A 26,359-nucleotide genomic window follows, 5' to 3' on the forward strand; every position below is an offset into this window, starting at 1 on the left:
TCACAGGAGCCTCTCTGCACAAACAGCCTGTTTGTCATCCCAGCAAGGAAAACACCACGGCACTAAAGTGTGCAGCATAAATAGATGGCTTGCTCTTTTCTTCCAGTCCAGAAATACAGATGGAGAAGCGTTAGTATTTTTTGCCACTCCAGAGCCCAGCAGCCATCCCAAACTGCCATATGTGTTTGCCAATCCCCTTCCTAACCCCCCTTTTGCACTGCCATTGATTGAGTATTCAGAGTATTGAGCCACAGTGTCTATTATTCATCGGCTGCCGGGTAGGCCTGACTGGATACACAGACAAAACTCTCATTAAAACTTCTTCTGTCACTTCCTGTGATTTGAAAGTGGCCCGAGTGATGGAGGCATCCGTCAGGGCCTGGAGAGACGCTCGTCTCTGGGGGGCGGGAAGGGGTGCCAGGGGCTCTAGGTAAGAACGGAAAGGACTGCACTCTACAAAGAGGAAACAAGTTAATGTGAATTTACCTAATTACAAGGTAATTACAACTAAGATTAGATTTACTCTCCTTCATCTCCAATGAGGAAAATAATGTGCAAAGCTTGAGCGAAAATTGGTTTATATCACAAATCAGGACTTGAACTGATCCTGTACAATTAATGAAACCAGGTAGATTAGCCATTTTAACCTCTTTTTGATCAATACTAACCCAAAGCAGTGCATTATGGCCACTGTACTAAATGCTACAGTATTAACTAAGAGCATAATGTAAATGGTACATGGTTCCTACACGTTTCAAACATTTTCAAGCATTATCAAGGTAAGTTGAAATTAGTTTTTATTGCTTTTACATTGGTTAATGCTTTTATTATAATTTTGTAGTACTTTAAGATTTACATGTAAGGTGTGTTATGAATATTTTATTATTATTAATTATTATTATTATTATTATTATTATTGTTATTATTAAGTTTCCAAACTTTTACAGCACCACACTTTGAAGTTAAAAACAATACAAATAAACGTAAAAAAAAAAAAAAAAGTTTCATAGTATAATTTATTACTGTTATTAGCAAAAAGAAATAATTTTGGTAATTCTAACTGACCTAAAACAAAAAAGGTTTAGTCTGGCTTGACTTCAAGCCGTGGTAAAAACTGTGTCTGTGTCTTTTTATTATCTTTAAATATCTGGTTTCAACTGTAAATAAATGGATAACTTTAGGTTTTTAATCAAACATTAGATTGCACGTTTCTACAAAACTGTGCAGTTTAAATCTCAAGCACTTTCAAAAAATTGACTAGAGGGAATTCATAACGCTGTAAGTTATAAAATCTCTTGCATGTTTTGCACACTAGCAGCTTCAGTTCCTCACTGGATGCAAACATGAACATTAGGTCCAGCAGATGCAAAGAAATTGAAAATGTTTTTTACAGAAGTTGACAATTTGTCTGTAAAGTTTGTATTCTAAAGTTTAAGAGACTGACATTTCTTCCACACTGCAAAAACACAAAATCAAGTATTTTTCAAATTTTTAGAGCAACTATTATAGAACACATGAAAGTAGACAAAACTAACTTACAACTAACTTATAAGCAAGATAAATACGCTTGTTTTACGTCAAGATTTCTTGAATATAGAAAAGTTCTGGTTCCAGTTGGCAGATCTTTTCACTTATAACAAGACATTTTTCCCATGTAAAAAGAGAAAGAAATCTGCCAGTACAACTAGTACGTTTACATCTGTAAAAATCTGAAATGTAAATATAAATCTGAATCTTTTAGAAAAGTTGATTGTAAATTAGTATCCACTTTTTTTTAGCATAAAGTATAAGCAATACTCTGGTTTGAACAAATTTAGTTAATCAACATTATTTATAAAGTGTTTTAACACCAGCCAAAACTGAAAAAGTGCTGAACATCAGTGATAAATAACATAAACCAAAAAAAAAAGCTATAATGATTTAAAAACTCAAGCACAATAAAATCATGCAGTTAAACGGATAACCAGATTATTATAAACGATTATTTTAGTAATTGAGTAATCAAATAAACAATTGTCCCATTCTCTAGCTACTTAAGATAGAAAAAGAAATATATGAAAGAGAAAATGCTAATAAATGTTGTTTTTTTTTAAAATAAGAAAACATTTTTTTGCTAAAAATGCAATAAGATTCAAACATCTCTAGATTGAAGTATGAAAAAAACTTTTTAATAGATGAGAAATAAAACGTTTCACATTAACTTTTAAAAATTAAAAAGCAAACTTAAATTGAGCCATTAGTAAACATCGCCTTCGCACTGCGCCTCGAAGGCGGAGCTAGATCCACCCAGGCGTTTTTCACAGCTGTATGGTTGCCATGGTGATTAGATGATTTCTCAAATATCCATGAAAAATCAAGGCAACACTTCAAGTAAGTTTTTGATGAGGGAACAACATTATAACATGATGCAAAGCTCAAAAAAGTTGATTTTACATAATACTGTCCATTTAACAAAAAGGCTGCATTGAACTTTGGCATAAATCATTCTCACCAGTTAGAACACTGCTGCCATTTTTTATATAAAAGAATAAATAAATGAGTTCAGACGTTTTATTTTTCTGTTGATTAGCAGTGATATCCAACATGCATTACATCAAAAGTCGCATCAGAGGACATTTATTCAAACTCATCTCTCACAAAAAAACAAGGTGCTGTTACTGTATATATCAAAGATATTTAACAAAGTTATCAAAGTCTTCCATCAGAATTAAGCTGAAGGAAGAAAAAAAAAGCTAGCATTATACCCAAGATGCTTTAAAGTCTGAGTCATATCATGTACACTCGTATTCACTTTGTTTCTTTTTTTTTTTTTTGATGAATGTCGCTGCTGTGATGGTTTTATTGCTTTAGACCCCTCTGCCGGGCAGGTTAGAGGAGCGACTGGACGACTGATGAGCGTGGCAGGAAATTGGCAGATGGAAGCATCCATTTCACTGCTAATTAGGGGGTCCAGAAGCCCGCCGACTGACAGGGTTCAACTGGGCAATGTAGTGCCTGCCAGCTCCCATCCCGAGCGCTTTATAAAACGCTCTTTAATTCCCCGGCACAATATCATTAACTTTGTAAGTGGATGAACACAATGGACAAGCAATTTAATTAACTTCTACCATTGAATGTTGGAGGGGAGACTAAATGAAATTAATGCACAATATTTCCCAGGGAGGCAGCCAACCTTGGGAGTCGGTCTGGATTGTTGGCAGGTCAGGCGCTGCTGTGGGTTTGGCCAATTATGCCTTGTTTAGACCCATCCATAATATTTTCCTCAAAAGAAAATAAAATCAGTGGATTTTAGATCAATCATGAGCGTGTGTCGCTCTGCATTCTGGGAGATTTTAGAATAATGAAGTGGAAGCCCGGAAACGGTCCGCCAAAAGCCTTGAAAGTCAACTGAGCTGAAAAACCATAACTGATCCGTGGAGCTGCGGGGGTTCACTTGCAATAGATGATCAATAAATGGCTCCGTGGAGGTTGGGATTGGGAAATAAAACCCGACAGATGATTTTATTTTATTTTTTTTTTACACTTATGTTGTTGAATTTCATTCAGATCCTCGGACCTCAAAGGATGAAGATTCTTTAGTGGCGGAGAGAACCCAGCACATCAGTAAATAACAGCTAACTTATTAAAAAGGCATTGTTTTGTGCATAAATACATTAAAACAGATAATACTGATAAGGAATTTTTGAAAAAAATGTTTTCATAAAAATTCTGTTTGTAAATGTTATGTCAAAAATTATTTATCACCTCTCCAATAAACTGTACTAAAATCTATGATTGCGTTACAGAAATCATATTAGTTCTGATTTGCTTATTTATTTTATTTTTTATTTACCTTTATTTTACCAGGATAAAAGCCCATTGAGATTAAAAACCTCTTTTTCAATAACGTTCTGGCAAAGGGGCAGCAACAATTAACACATTTTTGCATGTCTTCTGGTTTTTATGTCTCTTTCCTGATTAGTTTTTAGTCTTTGAGGGTTGATAGGCCTGCTTGCCATCACCCTAATCTTTAGTTCCCATTACAGACAGTCAGATTCAAGACAGGGCTTTGACTGGGCCACTCCAAAACGAGAATACTGCTTCCACCCTTATGAAATGTGTTGTGACAATGAAAATATTACTGGGGCATGAATAGTTTTGGGCTTATATAATGGTTTAGTGTCACTGACTGCAGAGCTGTAAATCGCTGCCATTAAATGGAGAAGTTTAATAAAACGGAGAGCTTTAAAACATCTTTCCGCCTCCTGGTTTACCCAGCTCACGATTAAGACGCTTCAGAGTCTTGATGAAGCTCAGGTCAAAACGTAGCGGTCCACAATTAAATTAAGATGCATGCGCGACCTCCAAACTTCGTTTAACATCCATTCATTAAAATCAGCAAAGAGAAATATTAAGAAAATTAAAGGTTCTGAGAAGAAATTTAGCTTGCTAACAAGGTCAACTTCTCAGCACTAAGTGTATCGTACATCTGCGAGTGGGCATGAAAAGACCTTTCTTCCTTCCTCGCAGGAAGAGCGTCTTCTAAAAGCAATCTTCAAATGACCCTCTGATCTCGGGGGATCGCATAAATAGTCACTTTCTCTAAACGACGATGCTGTCTTGGCTCGACAAAATCATCATTTTAAAAGGGGATATGAAGATGATGAATATTTGCCTTATTAGATTGTTGCTAAAGATGAAAAATCAAAGTCTGTACAACGAAGATACCCATTAGTAATTAAAATGACATTACCTCCTCCCTGCATTCTCTGCCACTGCTTGCTCGCCAAAGCCATTATTCAATTGTTTCAGATGTCGGGGGTACAAAGTCTTTAATATACTTATGCTCATTAATGTAAATCATATTTGGCTATGGATGTCCAATAATCAAAAAGAATATTTCAACTTGTAATTTCCCATCTATAAAAGCATTCCCATTAGCGAAGGAGGCTCCATGGAAACGACAGCTCCTTGAGCTCATTGATTTTCTTCTTCTTCTTTTCATTTTTTTCTTTCTTTCTTCATTTCTCCATTTTGGAAAGGCTGCTAATGTTGTCATGGACTGTTCATCAATCTATATTTTTATCTGATTCAATAACGTGCCTATTCATGCGGTCTCATTTGTGAAGGAATTGATTAAATTAGGATTACACAGGCTGTGGGGAGGCTGGAAGCAATATAATTTTAACTGATTACTGGAATCAGATAAAGAAGTTTGAAAAAGTTTGTTGACTGAAAGTACAACTTATTTATTTCAATTCATTCTTTTTAGTAGACTTCCTTAACATTCTTATTTCAGAACTCCTGATTTTTCAGTCACATGTGATCCAAAGGAAAAGTTTGTTACTGATGATGGTGGCAACAATTATCTATGTCAAAAGGGCTATACAGCATCCACTTTTCACCAAAGTAAAATTTAAGACTTTTAAAGACCTTTTTGATGCCACCTTGTATAAAATTTCAGACCAAAACCCTTTAAATGTAGAAAATGTTTGGGGCATTCTCCTTTATTAAAATGAAGCACATGGTTGAATGGATAGATGAATGGATGGATGGACGGATGGTTGAATGGATAGATGAATGGATGGATGGACGGATGGTTGAATGGATAGATGAATGGATGGATGGACGGATGGTTGAATGGATAGATGAATGGATGGATGGACAGATGGATGATTAGATAGATGGATGTACGGACGGATGGATAGGTGCTGGGTTAAGTATCTTGTTTCAGCCTCATCATGTATCTCAGTTTCTGCTCGGCTGCAGCATTCAGCTCCCTCTGCTGGCCGCCACAGGCATAGTGACTAACTTTTCTCCTTGGCTGTCCAGTGAGTCGCTGCTCTTTAGCTCTGAAATCTATTATTTGTTTGCTACATCTTAGTGGCGCTACTTCATCACATGCCACACAAACTTATCTCCACATCTAGAGCCTCCTCCTTCCTCAGCAAGCACACAACTCTTCCTAAATGACAAAAACCAGTGTAGATCATGATCATGAAACATCTATAGAATATGGCCGCTTCCCGGCCTGCCGCATCTCTGTGGACAGAGATTCGATAGCGTCTCTGTGGAGTCCAGGCCACCGCGCCAGAGGAGAGGGTTCAGTTTCAGGGTCATGTTCAGAGAAATATTTTTTTCTTCTTTTTTACCCCCTGGGATATATAAAAAAATAAGCAGCTTTCTGTCTGCGTACTGTCTGGGTATGAGCAGAGGCGTTCTCGGAGCACAACAGTGAGCACGGGAGCGTGAAGCTTTAGACGAGTCTGCAGGAGCACATGCAGCGGCTCGTCTCGGGCTAAGACGGCCGTCCGGTGCCTCTTTGTGGCCTTCTTTGTCTTTATGTAAAAACCAATGCTCTCCAATGATGTGTTATGTAAAATTCCCAGAGGCTTGATTTAAATGGTTGGATATCCTCCATGCTAGCTTAGTTATACTCCAGTGCATCGCCCCTGAGAGCGCAGGGACGCTGCATAAAAAGCAAATGTAAATGCAGCCTCAGCTTCTTAGATAACAAGAAATTATGTCATGCCTTTTTCGTCTTATTGTATTATTATAATAATAAATAAAAAAGAGGGACGTTTCTCGCGCAGATGTTTCTTTTTATCCGTACAATCTCTGCATCCGGGCTTTAAAAAGACAGCTTTAAAAAAAAAACAAAAAAACTGCCGGTCCCAGTGCCAGGAGCGAGAGTGGCAGCAAACCCACGTCTGCTTTGCTGTAAACATCTCACAAGCAGAAAATGTGGGAGGAAAAGAGGATTTGGATGGGGGCCCATGCAGGCATGTCTGCAGCAAGTTGCATGGGTGAGAGCTCCACCCATGACCAGGTGCCACCTCATTCTTTATCACCGCAGCACAACGTGGATCTGCTTTGTCTCAGTCTGTGCAGGTGCCTTTACAGACAATATTATTCAGAAACCTTAAACATTTACATGTTTTACAAACCCAAACTGCAATCAGGGTTCCCCAAATCAAACTTAAGTCTTATTAAGACCACTACGGTGTGATGATCTGTGTGATGACAAAAATGTACAAAAGGAAACTGCATAGTAGTGCCAATTGTATTACTCAGAATACATTTAGCATTGTCCAACCAAGTGGCGATAAACGTACACGTACCAATATTAGACGCCAAAAAGCTGGCAAGGGTTTATTAGCAGCTAGTTGTACAACGTAATGACTCCAACTTTTGCCATGAGAAGAATAAACAGAATATGAGATTAAATAGTTCTGCCATAACAAAATTTAAGGCCTGTGATTAACATATTTAAGGCCTACTTACATTTTTCCAAGCAATTTAAGACATTTTACGTCCTTAATTTTAGATACATAAATTTCTGACTCTTTTAGGATGTGTGGCATCTTGTTAATGTGTTTTAGGATTTTATGTGATGTACCAAGATAAAGATGTACATAATTGTGGAGTCGGAGGAAAACGATCCATGGCTGCTTTAAAAAATTTTTTAAATGTGGAATGTTGTATAAATTCATGGATAGATGGAAAAGAATCATAGCAATTTTTCAATCAATCAATCAAACAATCAATCAAATTTTATTTGTATAGCACCTTCCAGCAACAACGTATTTCAAAGTGCTTTCCATCATAAAAACACAAGAATACAAAGTCATAGAAAACACCATCAACACTCAATTTTGAACATAATATTATTGATTAATGTTTCATTGATCATGTTTCAAAAGCAACTCTAAGCAGCTGGGTTTTTAGTCTTGATTAAAGACACTCAGTGTTACAGCTATTTTGCAGTTTTCTGGAAGTTTGTTCCAGATTTGTGGTTCATAGAAGCTGAATGCTGCTTCCCCGTGTTTGGTCTTGTCAGGTCTCCTGGTTCTGGTCTGCTCTGCTTCCCCAGAACCAGAAGACCTGAGAGGTCTGGAAGGCTGATACAACAGCAGCAGATCTTTAATGTGTTGTGGTGCTAAGCCGTTTAACGATTTATAAACTGTATTTTAAAATCTATTCTCTGAGCTACAGGGAGCCAGTGTAGTGAATTTAGAACTGGTGTGATGTGCTCTAACTTCCTGGTTTTAGTGAGAACACGAGCAGCAGCTGCAGCTGAAGGATTGATTTTTTTAGGCAGACTTGTGAAGACACTGTTGCAGTAATAAATGTGACTAAAGATAAATGAATGGATGAGTTTCTCTAAATCTTGCTGAGGCATTAGTCCTCTAATCCTGGAAATGTTCTTCAGGCGATTGAAGGCCAACTTTGTTTTAGCAGTAATGTCAAAATTACACATTTTTCTAATATTGAGCAAACCTGAACTAAATTTATTTAAGTAAATCTATGCAAAATGTAATAATTAGAATACAGAGTAATATTAGTACTATTATTAATTTCTCTTTTTTTTAATCAGTTCTATTTTTCTCAATATAAAGCCTCTGTAGAGGAATTATCGGCACAGATTTTTCATCATCTGCTCTAAGCAGCCTAAGCATTAATCATTCACACAATTATCTACAATTATCTGCTATACACTCGCTTTACAAAATCTGCTCCCATTTCTCAAATCCACAAGTTAGTCCACAAACCCAGAGGACAACATTCAGGCCTCTATGACAATGCAGTATCGCCTCATTTCCACTCAGCCAAGCTTTGCTTTAAAAAGTTTTTTTTCTTCATCAGAAAATGTAATTAGGTTGTTAAAATCAAGAGCTAGAATTTAAGTGAAAGAGCATAAGATCTAATGTGATTAGAGAGGGCTTAAATGAGCTGGTAATTAGCCACATCATGGGGCACACTGGGTACCATTGTGTCTTGAACTTGAGCAGGAACCCTTACTGACTGGGGCATCCTTTATGTTAGATTAGTTCCCACTTGTCAGACATTATTCCCTGGAATATGGTTATGTTTTACTTTATACCTTCATGTGGCATCGCTTGGGAATAATCTGGAGGTCACACAGAGGTCACAGAGGGGGATCATTGTCTTTATGTTTATGCTGCCCATCATCAGCCGGAGCCCATCGTACCTCCGACCCCACCTGAATCTCCCTGCCACTGCTTTAATTTTCAAAACAAAAACACATCGGTGAAAGGAGAGGACAGCGAGAATGGCGCTCCTTACGACGGCGAGCTGGACCCTCCTTACCGCTGACAGCAGATTGCTGCTTTTATTGGAAATAGTTTAAGAGACATCAGAAAATCTGGTAAAACTGAGACGGAAGCATATGAAAGCAATTAGCTGAATAAGACGGGAGTTTGAGCGGGAATATAATGCTTTCAGTCAAGGGCAAAAAGGGGCCATATGACTTCAAATTTCCAAGCCATGAGACGGTTCCATTTTTGCTTTTCTATTTATAAACCAACTGGACGAACATCCCCCCAAAAATCCGATTAGGCAAATTACGAGCCCAATAAAAGAACCGGCTGTTTCACTTAAAAGCTTTGGCCTCTTGTTTCCTAATAAAGAGCAAGTGAAAAATGATTCAATAATGGAACAAATGAGCTTTATGAGCTATTAATATGCAGTACATAACATAAACACGGCAATAATATTGGCTGAACATTTAAGGAGGTGAATAAACTGTCCACAGTGGGGAGAGCGTGGATTAATGACGGCGGCTTGTCCATGCAGAGCTTGTGATGCCGTTCCTCTGACAACAAACCCAGCTCAAAGTGGGAGGCAGTGACTGAGTGTGTGTCTCTAAAACGCTCTATGTGTTTAAAATGTGCTGCACAATACCTGCTAATTCTATTAAGTGCTCCTGCGGTGTGGCCGTGTGGTTACGGTTTGATGTAAATGGACGGCTGGTTGACTAAACAATGCAATAGCATTAGAATAAGATGATTGGATGACAGAGTGGGGTAGAAAGGCCCGAGCCCGGCCACCCTCGGGCCGTGCCAAGTCCATTATGCGTATTGGAGGCATCTGTAGATCCGTCATGGCGAGTCAGCCGGGAGAGAAGGGAAGCTGTTGTTCTGTTTAGCCGTCATCGTCAGGATGGCTTCCACCTCACGACATCCGGGCGCAGGTAATGCAATCAATTAGGGACCTCACAAACAATCCCCCCTTCTGTCAGTCTGAACCGGGGCTTCAGGCGGACTGAGGTACCAGGAGCCACCAGGCTCAAGGGCAAACCTGCAGTTTAGACGAGTCTCACTCCAGCAAATGTAACGTCTGTAACTGGTTTTCACAATTGTTTATGATGTTTTTATGTTTTCATGATGGAGAGCACAATGAACTGCCATGTTGCAAATAAACTTGATTTACTGATTGATTAAAGAGGTTTGTTGATGATTGGAAGGACAAACTTTCGCAGGAGGTGAATCTGAGATGACTGTCAATCCCTCAAATAGACTTTCTGGGGAAAACGTATCACTTGTTTCCATTAAATAGTGGTTGGTGTGCTATTTTGTGGTCTGGCATATTCAGGAGAGTGTTTCCAATGCCAGTTGAACTCTAACTGGGCAGGTGGGGTTAAAACCAAATGCGTAACACTGCATCATAGTAGCGTGATACTAAAGTGAGGCACTAGTTTGTCTAGTGATGTTTTTCTGACCCCCAATCATTGGACTGTGGCGTGTGACACCAAAAAGACATTTTCCTCATGTTATAAGTGAAATAATCCGCTAGGGGAAACTAATACTTTTTCACCAATATTCAAGAAGTATTGACTTATAACAAGCTCCTGTGTCTTGTCCAAAAGCTACTTATGAGCTATGTTTGTCTTATTTCAAATGTGCTGAGATATTTAGACTAGAAATTAGACCAAAAACACTTGGTAAGGTCTAGTGTTTTGCAGTAATTCACTCCCATGTAAAGCTGGGAATTACCTGCTATTTATGCAGTCACCCAATTCACCTTAAGAAAATATTCTCATTCCAAGTCATTTAAAGCACTTATGCAGTATGTGATTGTTTGAGTGCATTCACTAGAGAGTCAAGAGGTTGTTTTAATTGGTTCACAACACAGAGCTTACCCCAGGAGCCACAGGATTTGTTCAAACCGCAGAGAAATAGCGAGGATTTAATGTTACAATTTCCCCCTGATATCAGGCAGCTGTGCGTGACACTGGGCTCATGTGAGAAGATCAATTCCCCCGAGGTGGAAGCATCTTCGTCAGATAGCTCGCTGAGCCACCATGACGGGGAAAATCACGAACCACCACTTCCACCAATGTGGGGGATATTTGGATTACAGATCTCACCCCCCTCCTTCGCCTCGCTCCCTTTCTACATGACACCTTCTGTGGAGCAAGGTGTTCCCAGAGGAGAGAGAGGGGGACATCTATATACACTTAGGCAGGAGAAAGGTCAGGCTGCCTGAATGTGCCAGGCAAACAGGCAGCGGCGGTCCAGGAGGCCTGGGGATGAATCACAGGAGAATTGGTGCATGGCAGTGAATGAATAACCCGCCATGTCTCCCCAAACCCCATTATTTCCCCGCTTCTCCGGCGGGGCCTGAAATTCATGTCTGTGCATGCTGCCAGTTCATTAGGGGAGGGATGTCATTCCTCTTCTGGCTGCGGCAGGACAGGCCAGGCGGGCCCCAGGAGGACCCGGCCCTGTTTAATTCCACATCAAGCGCTCCACTGAGGACCTTAATCTCTGCTTGGGTGATCAATACTATATCAGTGTAAATTAAAACGACAATTTTAAAGCAATTAAGCCTGTTAATGCTCGATTCAAATGTCGTTATTTGCCTGGTGAGAGACGAAGGGCGGACCGGTGTGTGGGATGCGCACACACACACACACACACGCCCCCACATGAGTAGTTTGGTTGGGGGTGGGGCTAAATTATGAGCCGTGTCCACAGTGACAGGTAAACCGCTTTAACCGGCACAGCACAATGTTGAGACCAGAAAGACAGAGCTTAACAAAAGCAGCTCAACTCTCCACCCAGAGACCTCTCCAATTTCAGAGAACGATAACCCAATTGTTCAAATCTGATTTGTTCGGCCAAACCCAATTACGGCCATATTAGATGAGAAGTGGCAGGGAGAGAATGCTTGCCGAGGGAAGGCAGGGTAAATAGAGAGGGTGGGAGAGGGTGCAAAAGAAAAAAAAGGAACATTACACAATAAAAATGCACTTAACTATAGAATCAAGCCAAGCAGTAATTGCGTGATTGGATTATTTTCATCTCAATCCTGCGTTCTGCTTTTGAAAGGCTGTTTGGAGTCATTGTTAGAGGGAAATAAATGAGACCTAACATTAACCTTGTCTCTGTGTGAGTCCTGTCTCAAGTGAGGTGATGTGGAAGTGAAGAGGAAATGAAATGATAACGTTGTTGGTCGTTTATACGCCAGACAGCTGCTGAAGTTTTACAAATTTGCCAATTAAAACCAATTACACACCAGGAGAGAACTTTGCACTTTCTGCCGTTACACCAGAGGGAATATTTAACTGAAAAATGTAAAAAAAAAAAAAAAAACATAAAATAAAAAAGTTAAACTGACTGATTGTTGGACTTTCTCCTTCAGGTTTTACTTTAAGTAATGGTTCCATCAAATATAGCAAGTCGGTAAAGCCTTGAAAAAGCACAGCAGCACCATCAAATCCCCACAAACATATTTAAAATTTATGCAATGACGTGTTAGATTTACTCTAGTTGTGATACAATTTCAAATAAGAGGTTCTTACTCTTTGGGATCCTCAAAGTATTTTTAGTAAATGTGAATTTATGTTCTTTTTGGTCAGCAATTTCTGCTTCAATAACTTACACATTACACTGAACATTATAATTTTTATTTTAATTAACTTTAATTCAAAAATACTTTATTTATTCTAAAAGGGAATTAAATTGTAAAGTCATGTCATCAAAGTATATTTTAAGATAAAAGAGTCAGTTTTGTCTTAATCTCATATGACAATCTTGAGAAAATTTAATTTCAGTTGTGGTTGTTGCCATGGTTACTGATCATAACAACTGTCCAAAAGTCATAAAAAGTCAAAGAATACTACAGGAAACTAAGTGTGCACTGCCTCAAACAAAAAATATGAACAAAATCTAAAAAAAGAACAAATCAGAACAAATTTAACTCCACCATGAAAAGCACAATCGTAAAATTGAAATTTCTTAAATAAAGGATTAGTGTTTCAGCTGCTCTCTGATTGGGCATGTTTGTAACACAATGAGGCATTCACTGCTAGTAAAATCAGTTAATGCTGGTGAGAGCACAGATTTGTTAGATCAACAAAATAAGTGCAGGGCCTATAATAGATTCCTGCAAACTGCACTTGAAAATAAGCCGGGCAGTCTGGCTAAGACTATGTTCTCAAGATCTATCCAGATGATCATGAAACCCACAAAGTGTCACTGGCAACGATCACAGTAACCCGTGAAGCACTCAGACACTTTAATGAAGCGGCTAACAGAATTTCATCCTGAAGGAGCCCTATGTCTCTTAATTAGGAGCTAACGAGTCACGTGTTGACAAACCAAGAAGTGCAGTGATTAAAAAGATGGCTGGAGCCCGGGGGCAAGGATTAGTCATGGAAGTGTCCGTCACTGTTCAGAGTAAACAGCTGTCACAAGACGCCGTGGTTTGGTGACACGGCTGTCAAACCACCTCAGTGACAGCATCTTAGCAAACAGTCTAATCATAATAGAAAAATTATGAGAGATATTAATGATTACAACACACCTTTACGTGATTCAACGTTTAGGGTTAGAAGAGTGATCCGAGAAACAATCAACAAGATCAAGCTGTGAAGCACAAATCCAAAACTCTGTCATCGGCATTCTGCTCCATGAATTATTAAATACGTGCCAATAGTGATCAGGTCTGAAAAAACAAAGGCAACCCCAGAGTGCTTAACTAGCAGGGCGGGTGCCATCGTGCATCTCTGATCAGACAGGATGAAGGACACCCAGAGGGCCAGAAAAAAGGCCCAGCAGCGTCTTGGTTAGCATCCAAGCTGTCCGATCCATCACTCTGTCCGTTGACTGGTGTTAGCAGGAGCCAGCTCGTATTAATTATCAGCTCATTTAGGCGGTGAGGGGCATCAGGGATGGGAGGTTTTCGGTTTTCTTTGATCAATGTAACTGATCGCCGTTAGAGAACTCCACTGAGGGTGATTAAGGTCAGTTCTGCCCGGCTCGATGCATGTTCCGTCCCAGAAGAGGGTTAGGGAAAGCTGGCGAAGTCTTGGTGACTAGATGAAGCATTTGTTTTCAGCCACAGACATTGTTCCAAAGCACAGGAACTAAGAAGATAGAATTCAGAGCTTTGATAACTCAATGACCAAAAGAAACAAATTTATAAAAGCTTATCATTATTAAATATAAGCACTTTAGTAGAGTAAAAGTGAGGAGAGATTCTCTCTATATTTAGATTTAACTCAACAGGAAACACAATCAAATTCTTAAATTAATTCAGTCTGCCAACAAATGACATATTATATTAAGTAATTATTTAATACACAACCAACTAAAAATCAAGTGGGTAGAAGGATGGATTGACTGCGGGAGAAAAGAAAGGCTGGATGGGTTGAGGGTCTTTGATTGGGTGAACTAATGATTGATCAGATGGATTGTGGGTCGGTTGGATGGACTGAGAGTTGGTTGGATGGATTATGGGTTATTCAGTTGGATGGATTAAGGGCTGGTTGGATGAATTAAGGATCGGTTGGATGGATTGTGGGTTATTCAGTTGGATGGGTTGAATGTCAGTTAGATGGATTAAGGATCAGTTGGATGGATTGTGGGTTATTCAGTTGGATGGACTGAGAGTTGGTTGGATGGATTTTGGATTATTTAGTTGAATGTACTAAAGGTCAGTCAATTGGATGGAATCTGGGTCATTTACTGTAGATGGATTAAGGGTGGGTTGGATGGATTTAGGATCAGTGGGTTGGATGAACTGAAGATCGGTTGGATGGGTGAGGGTCGGCTGGTTGGTTAAGTGGATTTAGGGTTGAACAAATAGATGGATAAAATTAAAAGTTAAAATTAAAATTAAAATAAAAGGACCCACTTTTACAATCGTGTGACAGTCAGGATGCCTGAATCTATGATCTTACTGAGCAGATTTCTTCAGAATAACATATTTTGAGTGGATGTGAGGACTGGGCCTTCTCGGCTCTCGCAGGCAGAGCGTTTATAAAAATCAAAGCCAATAAGAACTTAATGACCGCTGACTGCTGGGGTCAACCATGCCATGCAAATGAAGCAACTACAGCTGGTGGCGGAGGGGGAATCAATACGTATAGACAAAGCGCTGCCCAGGGATAGCCCTACATCAGCAATGCTCCACAGACATGTGTCCGCACTGAGAAGCAGAGTCGCACACTAAACGGAGCGAGGGCCTGAAGCCAGCAGACAGAAGTGAGCTTTCAGCAGGAAGGCCGGCTCAAGTGTAGAAGAGGCGATATCGCCAGTCGTGCTTTCTCTCACTGATGTCAACAGACAGCATGTGATCGTCCCCTACGCCTGGCTCTGAGATGCTACGCTACTTCACATACCTACTCCACCCGTCCTGGCACCCAAAAAGACACCAAGCACGCCCTTGTGGGCGATCAATAAAACCTGCGACCAGAACAGCCAAGTATTGCGACAGCATTTAGACACACTAAGTAGTTTATTTTCCCGCAGGCCGGACAATGTGACATCCACCTTTTAGGGTGTGCGGATATTAACCTTCTCCAGACATATGAGCTAAAGAGAGCGTCGTAAAACACAATCAAGGGGGGCACACTGCGGCTTTCACCATCAAACTAAATTAAACATCTCCTCTCTTATATGTCAGAATACCAATTCTGAGCGTGTCAGAAGAAATTTCAATTTCAGGTGGGAGCAGCGGGACTCTGCCTTCCCACGGCTGGCCTCTCCCCTCTCATTTTCATTCCTGCCCGCTCGGCGCAGCCATCCATCAGGGTCTGGGCAGAGGACACCTCCCGCCTGCTCACAAATGCATGGAGCAAGCAATAAAATTAACCTTGTGGCAATTGTTTTCCCACCCGTTTGATGGCCCTCGTGTCAGCTCATCTGTTAAGGCGGAAAGGCATAAAAAAGAAAAAAAAAGTCAGGCTGGGATGTGGACAAAAATGATGACTTGTTGGAGAAGGGTTGGACGTTGAATAAAGCGGAGCTAATGCCAGATTACAGAGTCAAAATGCAATCAATCAGCGTTAGAGAGTATTTGAAAAGACTGTTGCTTGTTGATTTGTTTAAGAACAATACAGAAATGGAAGTTGGACGAGAGAGCAAAAAAACTGCCTTGCAAATGTAATCTTTTTTGTGTTGCAGGCTCATTTAAATGCATTTTACTGGGATTTAATGTGACAGAGCAACACAAGTTAGTTTATAACTGTTTTTGAAAGTTAATGTAAAGAAAGTGCCAAAACATGTGGCATGCAAAGACATTAAATGTATATCCATCTAGGAGACACAGCAATTTTGTGGAAGAAGATGATCAGGTTAATTAAGAAAACAATAAAACGCCGTATGTGGCAGACAATGGACAACTACACTATCCTATGGTGTAACACGGTGGTGGCAGCATAAAGAGCTACAACAGGTTGGCTTAGATCAGACATTCTCAATGTTTAAAGATACTTCCTAGATAATATAAAATGTCCAAATTATCTATTTATGAGTAATTATTTTGAAACTTCTAAGCAAATTAAATGTCAAATTAGGCCTACATGGTTTGTTTACACCCTTACGTTGCTCCCATTTATTTTAACTAGCAGTAAAGCACAATTAAAATTACTAAAGCTAAAATGTTCTACCCTTTTCTCTGTATTCATATGAATTGTTGATAATTCAACTTTTATTTGCAGTTCAATTGTTTTCTTTTTCTTTTTTTTTTACAGAGAGTGTTGGTCTCCTGTTAAAATGTTGATTTGGTCCAAACTGACTTGACTTTTCCATATCTGGATCAGACTTTCAGAATGTCCGGTTTAGATCAAAGCATTTCATGTGTTAAAATGGTCTAGTCAAAGCCCACACCTAATAGACACTTTCCATTCAATCTATCCGAGTCTGAGTTATTTCACATATATCAATGGGTAAAGTGTTCAAATATGTACAAATGCACACCACACTTTTCACATTTTGAGCTGAAAAAATAGTTTGTCACATAAAATCCTAATAAAATAAATAAAAGTTTGTTATTGTAATATGGCAGGGCCACATGGACTTAAAGTTTTATCATTTTATTTTGTGGTAGTAATATAATAGTAATACAAGTGACAATAAAAACTATGTGTTGCTTCTATTTTACACACACATAGCAATATGTATATATTTAATATATGAAAGCATATAAAAGTGTAGTTTCTATCACTAAACTTCACACACATTTTCAAATTTATTGATCCTTACATTTAGCAAAAAGTGAACAAAATAGTCAACTTAGCAATTCTGACAATATAAACAGTTTCAGGTTTTTAAAAAAATCATTAATTAGAATTTATTGTGACATCAATAAATCAAAATTCTTATAAGAAATTTATCTTGGTAAATGATAAACAATTCAATAAAATCCCCACCATTAGGCTGTAATAAGATTAAATGTGGTCAGGTTCAAAAGGTGTGAATACTTTTTCCAGACAACATGGCGGCTCATCCCTGACCCTCCTTTCCACTGGGCAGGCCAGGACAAGCTGGACTCTGGACAGCTGGGGATAAAAATCTTTCAGGGGGTGTTTATTTGCTCTCAACACCTTCTAAGCGATCAATATTTTTAATTTGGGTCCGAGTTATTATTTTTCACATCACTGCGCCGAGGAGCAAAGTAAAGTGGCTCATATTTTAGCACTAAAAAGATCGATATGACAGGCTCACCTTCACTCTGCCCCCTCGGTGGCTGGGGGTGGCTTTTGGAGCAGGGTGGCGGTGCGTGTGTGTGTGGGGTGTGGGGGGCGTCGTGCACATCATAATGGACGGCGCCGAGGTTCGCCCGGCCCGGCTCGTTGCTGCAATCACATCATTATCTACAGTCCGGAGACACTCGGACACCCCCACAACACAACATCCTGCACCTCCAACACCACTGATTTACTCTGCAAACACACACACTCACAGGGAGGCACTTTATCAGCTCTGTTTACGACAAGAAGCTGCCTATGTGTGTGTGTGTGTGTGTGTGTGTGTGTGTGGGGGGGGGGGGGGGGGGGGGGGGGTTCAGCTACAATCCACAAGGGCAAAGGCTCGAATTTGACTCCTTGTCAGAAACGCATCAATTCCTTCACCTCTTTACACAATCCATTAATTACATCTACATTTTAAGCCTAAATATTTTCACAGAAGGAATGCCCACACTCTGTGCTCCATAACTCAGGCCTGATGGCAGATTCATTGATCGCCGCTCAGCCTCGTTTCCACGGCACCAGTGTGTTTCCTGCCGTGCACGCTGCCGGTTGTGTCTATGTGGCTTTGTCATCCAGTGCGTGTGTGTGTGTGTGTGTGTGTGTGTGTGTGTGTGTGTGTGTGTGTGTGTGTGTGTGTGTGTGTTCGCGCTTATGGCTGCCCTGCTGGCATGACTGATGGTGAAGGAGAGTTATGCCCCGGGCGATATTACTGAGCTGACATTTACTCCGTTCGAGTGGCCTCAGGCGGTGCCGCGCTCCTCGCCGTATTGAAATAAGAGCCAGCTCGGATTTAGTTCTCAATATCTTAGCCTCTTTATGTGGAGGCTTTTTAAACAGCGAAGGGTTGCTGCTTCCTCTGGAGAGAATAAAAACTCCTTGAGCAGCCTTGATTTATCAGAAAGAAGAGGCATTGGCCTGCAAGAGACTTTAACTCTTCTTGAACACGTTTTTTTTTATCTCTAACTTCCTGTATTTAGCTCCACCAATCTCCCCATCAGCTCTGTGCATGACAAAGAAAAGCGTCCTCTTAGCATGGTTCTGCCACCACCATGTTTCACACAGACATAACTTCATGTTAAAAACAAAAAAAGAGATATTAATTGATATTTTAACTAAAACATGACCTGCTGGAATGAATGAGGAGCTATTGCACTGCAAAAAAACAAAATCTGTCCAAGTATTCTTTCTAGTTAATATTCCAAATACCTTAGTACGCTTGAAATAAGACAAACTAACTTACAAATAACTTTTTAACAAGATATAGGAGCTTGTTTAAGGTAAATAATAGATTAACATTGATGAAAAAGTTCTAGTTCTGCTGGCAAATCATCTAATTTCTAACAAGAGATTTTCTCCATATTATAAGTGAAATAACCTAGCAGTGAAACTAGCAGTTTTTCATCAATATTTGGGAATTGTTGGATAAAACAAGCTCCTGTATATTGCAGAAAAGTTACTTGTAAGTCTTACTTAATGTATACTAAGATATTTGCACTAGAAACTAGATCAAAAATACTTGGTAATGTTTTACTTTAGGATGTATGTGCGCTACATATGTTTAGGCTATTAATCCTCAATGCAGCCATGTGAGGTTTAATTTCAAAATTGGTGACCAAAGCTTCTTGTCTTCTTCCTTCTCTCTTTAACTATTTCCTCTCTGATTACTGCAAATAAATGAAAAAAGTCCTTAATTTACATATTTGTTTCTGTAGATCCTAATAAGATCTAGAGAAACTCACTCATATGTTTATGTTTAGTCACATTAATTATTGCAACAGTGTCCTCAGTGGTCTGCCTAAATAAAACAATCAAACAGCTGGAGCTGATCCAGAATGCAAATCAAAAGCCCTTACACCGGCTCCTTGTACCTCAGAGAAGAGACTTTAAAACTTTATTTAGTTTATAAATCACTGAATAAATTAGCACCATAATACATTAAAGGTCTGGTTCTGGTTTGCTCTGCGTCCTCAGAACCAGAATCAAACATGGGGAATCAGCATTCAGCTTCTACCATAAATCTGGAACAAACTTCCAGAAAACAGCAAAACTGCTGAAACACAGTTCAATGAAATCAAGGCTAAAACCCAACCTGTTTAGAGTTGCCTTTTATTAATAATAAATGGAACACTAACATATTTGATGATAATTTTGATAAAACAAAGTTTACTAATTGTTTCATAATTGAATACTGTGTTGTGTTTTTATATTGTAAATCACTTTGAACTGCCCTGTTGCTACAATGTGCTTTACAGATAAACTTGACTTGAGAGTGTGTCAGTTCACATTTCAACACCAGTAAGAACCATTTAAATACACTCAGACATGAGCCTTTCTGTGAAATTCCTGAGTCCAGGACGGAAGCAGAACTGGACTCAGTCCTTCAGCGGACTCCATCATGTCAGGACATTACATCTGCACTCATGTGCGCGCATGAACCCGGGGTAAACGGAGACAGCAGCATCCTATCAAGGAACAGATCCTGATTTATCCGCTGTCACTGATCTCATTCCTGTCCTGCAGACCAAACACACACACACACGTGCCCACACACGCACACAGGCGAGGGATGCCTTTAATTTCCTATTAAAATGCCCTGGAACAACTCAAACCAGAGGAGGCATCATGTGTGTGTCGGCAGCCTGATTGAACAGTGTGACAGCGGCGGATGATGCCGTTAAGCTGCAGGGACGCCACAGCTCCGGTTTGTATGTCAGGAGTCGGTGACGCCGCCTCACATCGCTCCGATAAATATTAATGGGCGAGAACAAGTGGATTGGGAGTTGAGTTATCAGGGCGGGTCTTCCTAATTGACATTTTACCTGCTGTATACCTTAACAGAGCCGTGAAACAGCCGGACGTGTCAGTCAAGCTCCTCCAGGCTAATGCTGCCCGTTGAGATCTGCACTCTGTCTTTCAGATTTGGCTTCAGGATTATGAAAACACAAGTTTGTTTTCCCTAACATGAATCTTTTCAACCATCTCAAAGCTTAAATTCTGTTTAAATAACCAGTTCATGTAAATTCAAAATATATCTCAAAGAGAATTTATTCTAAAAACTGGCATGTATTTCAGTAATTTGGTTCAGAAAGTGGAAGTCATGTACATAAGACTCTCTTAATCATTTATTTCTGTTTATTTTAATGTTTACCCCCTTACAGCTAATAAAAAAACTAATTATTTTTGTTTCTCAAGAAATCAGGATGTTACCTAAAGCAAATAAAAATGATTAAAGCTGATTCTTCACAAATTTCTGCATCAAAAGCTGGAAAATTAAGTGGAAGGAAAAAAGATGGAAGAAAACTTTGCACAGCGAACAGGAATAACTAAACCTGTAGAGGAATTGTGAAGAGAAGCACATTCAAGATGTTGTTACTCAGTGGTTCACAATACTCTCCTCAACTAAAAGTATTTTTTGCATTTCATTCAACAAAACCTTCTACCAAAAACATGTCATTCAATCTATGGAGGTACATGAGACAAGATCTGGACATGCAAATGAGCTCAAGGCCCCAGAAAAGGTGCAGGCTTATTGCCTCCATGCCAGACTGCACTTTTTCCTCCTGCTAAACATTTTTTATTAATAACAAGTCAGCTTATTTAGTAGTCCACCATCTGCTGGACAATTTGTCCATAACATCACATTCCAGGATTAAAAATATTTCCATTTAAGCTAGAATGATAAAAAATTAATTGATTAAACATCTATAACTTATGAAGTGGATTCACTTTTGAAAAAAAATGTTTTGATCCATACAAAATTATTAAATAGTTTTAATAAAAAACACAAATCTGTGCATTCAAAGTGAAAACTTTTTCTCTCATGGCAGAAACATGAGATTATCAAACCGTTTTTCAGATTTGAGAGAAGACAAATCAATAGTCTCATTACTGAGCGCCACACACGCGCGTTCACCCCATCCATCAAGACACACTCACGTAAACACCCCGATGGGCGTTTTTATTACACACTCACAACATCCAAAACCTTTACTTTAAAAGACGCTTCATACACAACAGCACAAAGAAAAAAAAAAAAGAAAAAGAAGCGTTCCCGCTTATTTTATCTGAAAAATGACAGGCGAGCCGGGCAACAAACAATTATCCCAGGAGCGCGTTTGAGGGGAAGAGAAAAGATCGAAGATTGGGAAAACAAACACGGTGATGTCATCAAAGCTAAATGGCAAGCCCGGTGTGTGAAACGACTGGAGAGTCTCTTCATATTTACTGTTGCTGGGATTTCAATACCAACGCCGCAGGAAGCACGTCCGATGTTTCTCTTTCCGCCGACCGATTCGCACAAACTGCTATCTCTATTTGATGGGAATCAAAGTAGGACTAAAAAGGTTAATGTACAGACAAACAGCGCTGAACAAATGGCGGCGAAGCTTCTACGAAACGGCAGATAATTATGTTTGTGAAAAGGCCAGGGTTTTGGAATAATTTTTTTCTGAAAAGAGCAAATGTGACTCTGCAGGCGCTTTGATTAATGAGCGTTTGTGGAGAAGCAGCGTAGCGTGGGGAAACGGCAGAGAGGCTGCTGTCCATAGACAAAACACACAGATGTTGTTGTTGTGAAAGCTCCTTAGGAATACGCAGATAATTACTTTATTGATTGAACATTTAAGCTCAATGCTCCCTCTGATTTAAACGTTATACCTCTAAGTTCAACTGTTTGGCTCCAGAAAATGAAAACAGATTTTTATTGGGATTTTATGTGGTTAGAAAACAGAATAGTTATGAAGTGAAGCAAAATAAAGACAATACTTTTTCGCACTAATTCTTCTTTGAAAAACAGCTCAACCTCAGTCAGATTGGACAGAAAGCATGTGTGATATTCCGGTTTACATCCTGCCTCTCATTCCCATTAGGATTTAATCGTAGACTTTAACTAGACCATTCTAAAACACGATTGGGCTTTTATATAAACCATTCTTTGAAGCTTTTGACTGGATGTTTACTCTCATCTTGCTGGAGGAGAACCTCGCTCCGGTGTCAAAACCTGCAGCCTCTCACAAGTTTTAAACACTCCCACACCATGATGCTGCCACCACCGTGCTTCACCTCATCGGTTCAGGTTGATTTGAAGTGTCAGTTTTCCTCCACATACATTGTTTGCATGATGCTAACCAGGTTTCCTGAGATTAAACCAGCATTTATCTCCACTTTATAATTAGCTACGAACTACTTTGTTAGTTTATCCCAAAACTGGATATTTTTAATATATTTTCCTTTTTAGAGTTAAATTTATGTTTAGCATTCACTTGACAGTTAATTCTGAGTCCATCTCTGTATAAATGTCATCCTGATTTTGAACAACAGTCGCTTTAACAGCCTTTGGCCACTTTATTTCTGAATATTTGCTGCCCCCTGGTGGCCATCTGCGACCACTGCAAAAGCACCGTTGAGTCATAAAACAGCAGAATGAACCTTTAATCAATGGGTCATCACCAAGGTAACGGGCGACACCGAAATAAATAACAGTTTAAATTGTGGTTCTGATGGAAATATTACCTTCATACTCTCTATCTAAAGTGCTTTTTTAGTAATTTTTATAAAAACTTTATAAGTTCTGAGAACTGGAGTGAAAAGAAATTAATTGACTTGGATCAGTGATAATAGATGAGCCCTGTCACTTTTATCAGCACTTGTACGTAAATTAACAAAAAATTTTAATAACTCAGTTAAATTTCATAATATATAAATTTAGTGTTTGGATAAGATATTTTCCATCAACTGTTGTAACACATTTTACATATAACTGCAGTATTTACTGAATTATTCATTCATTCATCTATTTTTACAACATAAAAAGAAAAGGTTAAAGTGCCCAGAAATTGTAATCAAATCAAAGTAGTACTACTTCAACATATTTTTATCCAAGTAAAGAAAAAGTAGCAGTCCAAGTAATTACTCAAGTAAAAACATATTTGATAAAAAGGCTACTAATGAACTATGTACCTGTTCAGAACATCTGATTTAAAATAAAAAATTATGGCAGACAAAAGAAAAATCTAACATAATGTTAAAATTCTGATATTTTATGGACAAAAATTAAATGAAAATTCATACAATTATAAAACAACTAGTTTTAAGCAGAAGAAGCTCTATTCCTAAATTTAAGTTTTTCCAAAATAAACTTCCTGAAACTAAATTTATAGTAGGTGATGTATATGTCCAAATAGGGTGAAGTACTTCCTGTGACAATATTCGTCGTCTGATCACAAGAAATTAGAACAAGAAAATCTCTCACTTTGACATAAATTATGTATGTTTTTGGTGTGTTTTTTTGTTAAAACATGTTTGTTTGTTTTTCATTTAATTAAGTTACTCAAGGCATCCAGTCATATTACTTATGCAAGAGTAGCAATACTTTATAATACAATTACTCAAATAAAAGTACAAATTCTAGTGCACAAAAACTAAAAAACTACTCTTAAAAGTAAATACTTTTCAAAAAGTTACTCAATTAAATGTAACTGGTTACCACAAACCTCTGGTTGGAAATAAGTACTTTTTAAATAAAAATAAATAAATAAACATTATAGCATATAGTGTATGCTTTCATTTTTAGCATCTGCATCTGCAGTGAAAAAATACTTCTAAGCTCAGGTCTTTCTGCTTGACTTCTCATCAACACAGTGTAGGGCTGATCTGTTGATTATTTTTTGGATTACTGATCAATAATTTGATAGCAAAAGGTGTTAATATGAGATTTTCTTTACAGAATTTAGCTAGGTGAAGCTAAAACGATGCTACTTCTGCAGCTTTGGGTAGAACATTTTTACAGAAAAAGAAGGTTTTTCAATTTAAATGCAAAATGCATATATTTTTTGTACAATTTTGGCCTAATTACTGCTCTGACAATGTTGTTCTTTTAGCAAGTGGCCTTTTTTCAGTCTGTATGCTGCAGTTAACGATTACTAAATTAGTTGATTTCAATAATCAAGCCATCATGATTAATTTGATTAATTGTTTTAATCCAAGAAACTTCTATTTTATTCTAAATATTTATCTGGTTGATGCCTATAAGTGCATTTGGTTGAGGTTCAACTTGCTAACAAAGTATAGGTGAAAGTGTATGTATATATACACTTCACGTGTTGATTTAAAAAACAAAATTCAAGCAGCAGTCATAAGTCACAGAGTTATTCTGCTAAAAAAATTAATAAAATGTCCCACATTACCCCAATGATGAGCGCTTTAGACAAGCAATACACATAATCAATTCAACTATTTAACGTAATTTATGGAAACAAACAGATTTGGACTGAATAAATTGTTGTGCTCACCGTGAAACGCTCTGGGGATTCATAGCTCTCATCGATGTAGACACGGGCTCTGCTGTAGTCCTTCAGTTCCTGAGCAGCCATCAGCTCTCTGACGGACACACACATTCACACACTGATAAACTGCTAAACCGATGGAGCACTGAAAATGGGGCAATTAAATCCCATTTTACACAACAAACCAGAGGTGACATGAAGCAGCCAGAGGGGGGAGTAGTCCGCTCAGTTTCTATCAGCTGCTCTATTTTAGATTGCCACTGTAAAATCAATTAGAGCGGATAATAAGTGACACACTTACTTGACAAAACGTTCCACTTCCGTCACGCCTGACTCCAAACTCTTCCCACCACACTCCTGACAGTGAAGGGCCAAGAAGTGGGGCTTGTGCGCTTTTACTGTCTGCAATACAAAGAGGAAATAAGGAAGAAATGGGTCAAAACGGTTTCATTTTATTCTTTTTGGCATCTATGGACGTCAAAGCAGAAACATGTTGAGTCATTTTTAATAATCAAACATCTCTGTTTGATCTCCTGTCTCCTATCAGGGATGCTGCAGCAGCTGGAGGGTGTGACTGAAGATCAGACGTCACTTCATGCCAACAAGCTGGCAGCGCCTTGTGTTTCCAGGATGACTCGAGTCAATAGAGAAGACATAAAATTCATTTTCAAGTTATCTGCACTTCATTGTTTTTAGGGTTGAATAGCCATTTAATAAAATCCAGCAATGGTTTTATAAAGAGATTCATGAATTTGCAATAGACTAGCGATGTCCAAAGTGAGGAGCGGGGCCATTCGCAGCCCTTGGAATGATTTTACATGTTCCACAACTTTAATCTAAGAATAGTTTTGTAATTCTTTTCAAGTGCAACTATTTTCCAAGACAAATTAAAATTTTCTTAAAAATGAAGTGTTTGTCTTTTATTAGCTATTTTCCTCTACTTTTTTCACAGAAATGGGAACACAGGAAACCAGGAAGACTGTTTTTATGTTTTGGATCTACAATGGTTTATAAATCCATTTTAATATAAACCTGACTATGTTACTGTTAAATGTACAGAATTATTTTTGTGTTTTTAAACAGAAAAAAGAAAAATTCACAAACCAGCTGTACTGAAATTTTTAGCCAGCATAGCAAAAAGTTTCAACGCCACTCCTCAAGATGAACTGAAAACAACAACTTACTTCAGGAAATCATTGCTGAAGTGCTTCCAACTCAACCATATGCTCCTTTTATTTACTATAAAGCTCCTGACAGAAGGAAGTCTGGCTGGTATTTGATCTCTCTTGTTGGTAGAATTGATACAGCTCATTTA

At 38.7% G+C, this 26,359-nt stretch overlaps 1 protein-coding gene across 2 annotated transcripts in view; it reads right to left on the reverse strand.

The window, feature by feature from the left end:
- Positions 1-26,359, reverse strand: part of inpp5a (inositol polyphosphate-5-phosphatase A) — a 224,810-nt gene that overhangs the window by 85,495 nt on the left and 112,956 nt on the right. For both annotated transcript variants that reach the window (XM_023328035.1, XM_005795167.3), the window contains exons 3-4: positions 25,346-25,446; positions 25,051-25,138 (exon numbers count right to left, since the gene is read on the reverse strand). In XM_023328035.1, coding sequence (XP_023183803.1) covers positions 25,051-25,138; positions 25,346-25,446 — 189 coding nt within the window. The remainder of the gene's footprint in view (positions 1-25,050; positions 25,139-25,345; positions 25,447-26,359) is intronic.

The sequence above is a fragment of the Xiphophorus maculatus genome, chromosome 22, assembly GCF_002775205.1.
Source record: "Xiphophorus maculatus strain JP 163 A chromosome 22, X_maculatus-5.0-male, whole genome shotgun sequence".
Lineage (NCBI taxonomy): Eukaryota > Metazoa > Chordata > Actinopteri > Cyprinodontiformes > Poeciliidae > Xiphophorus > Xiphophorus maculatus.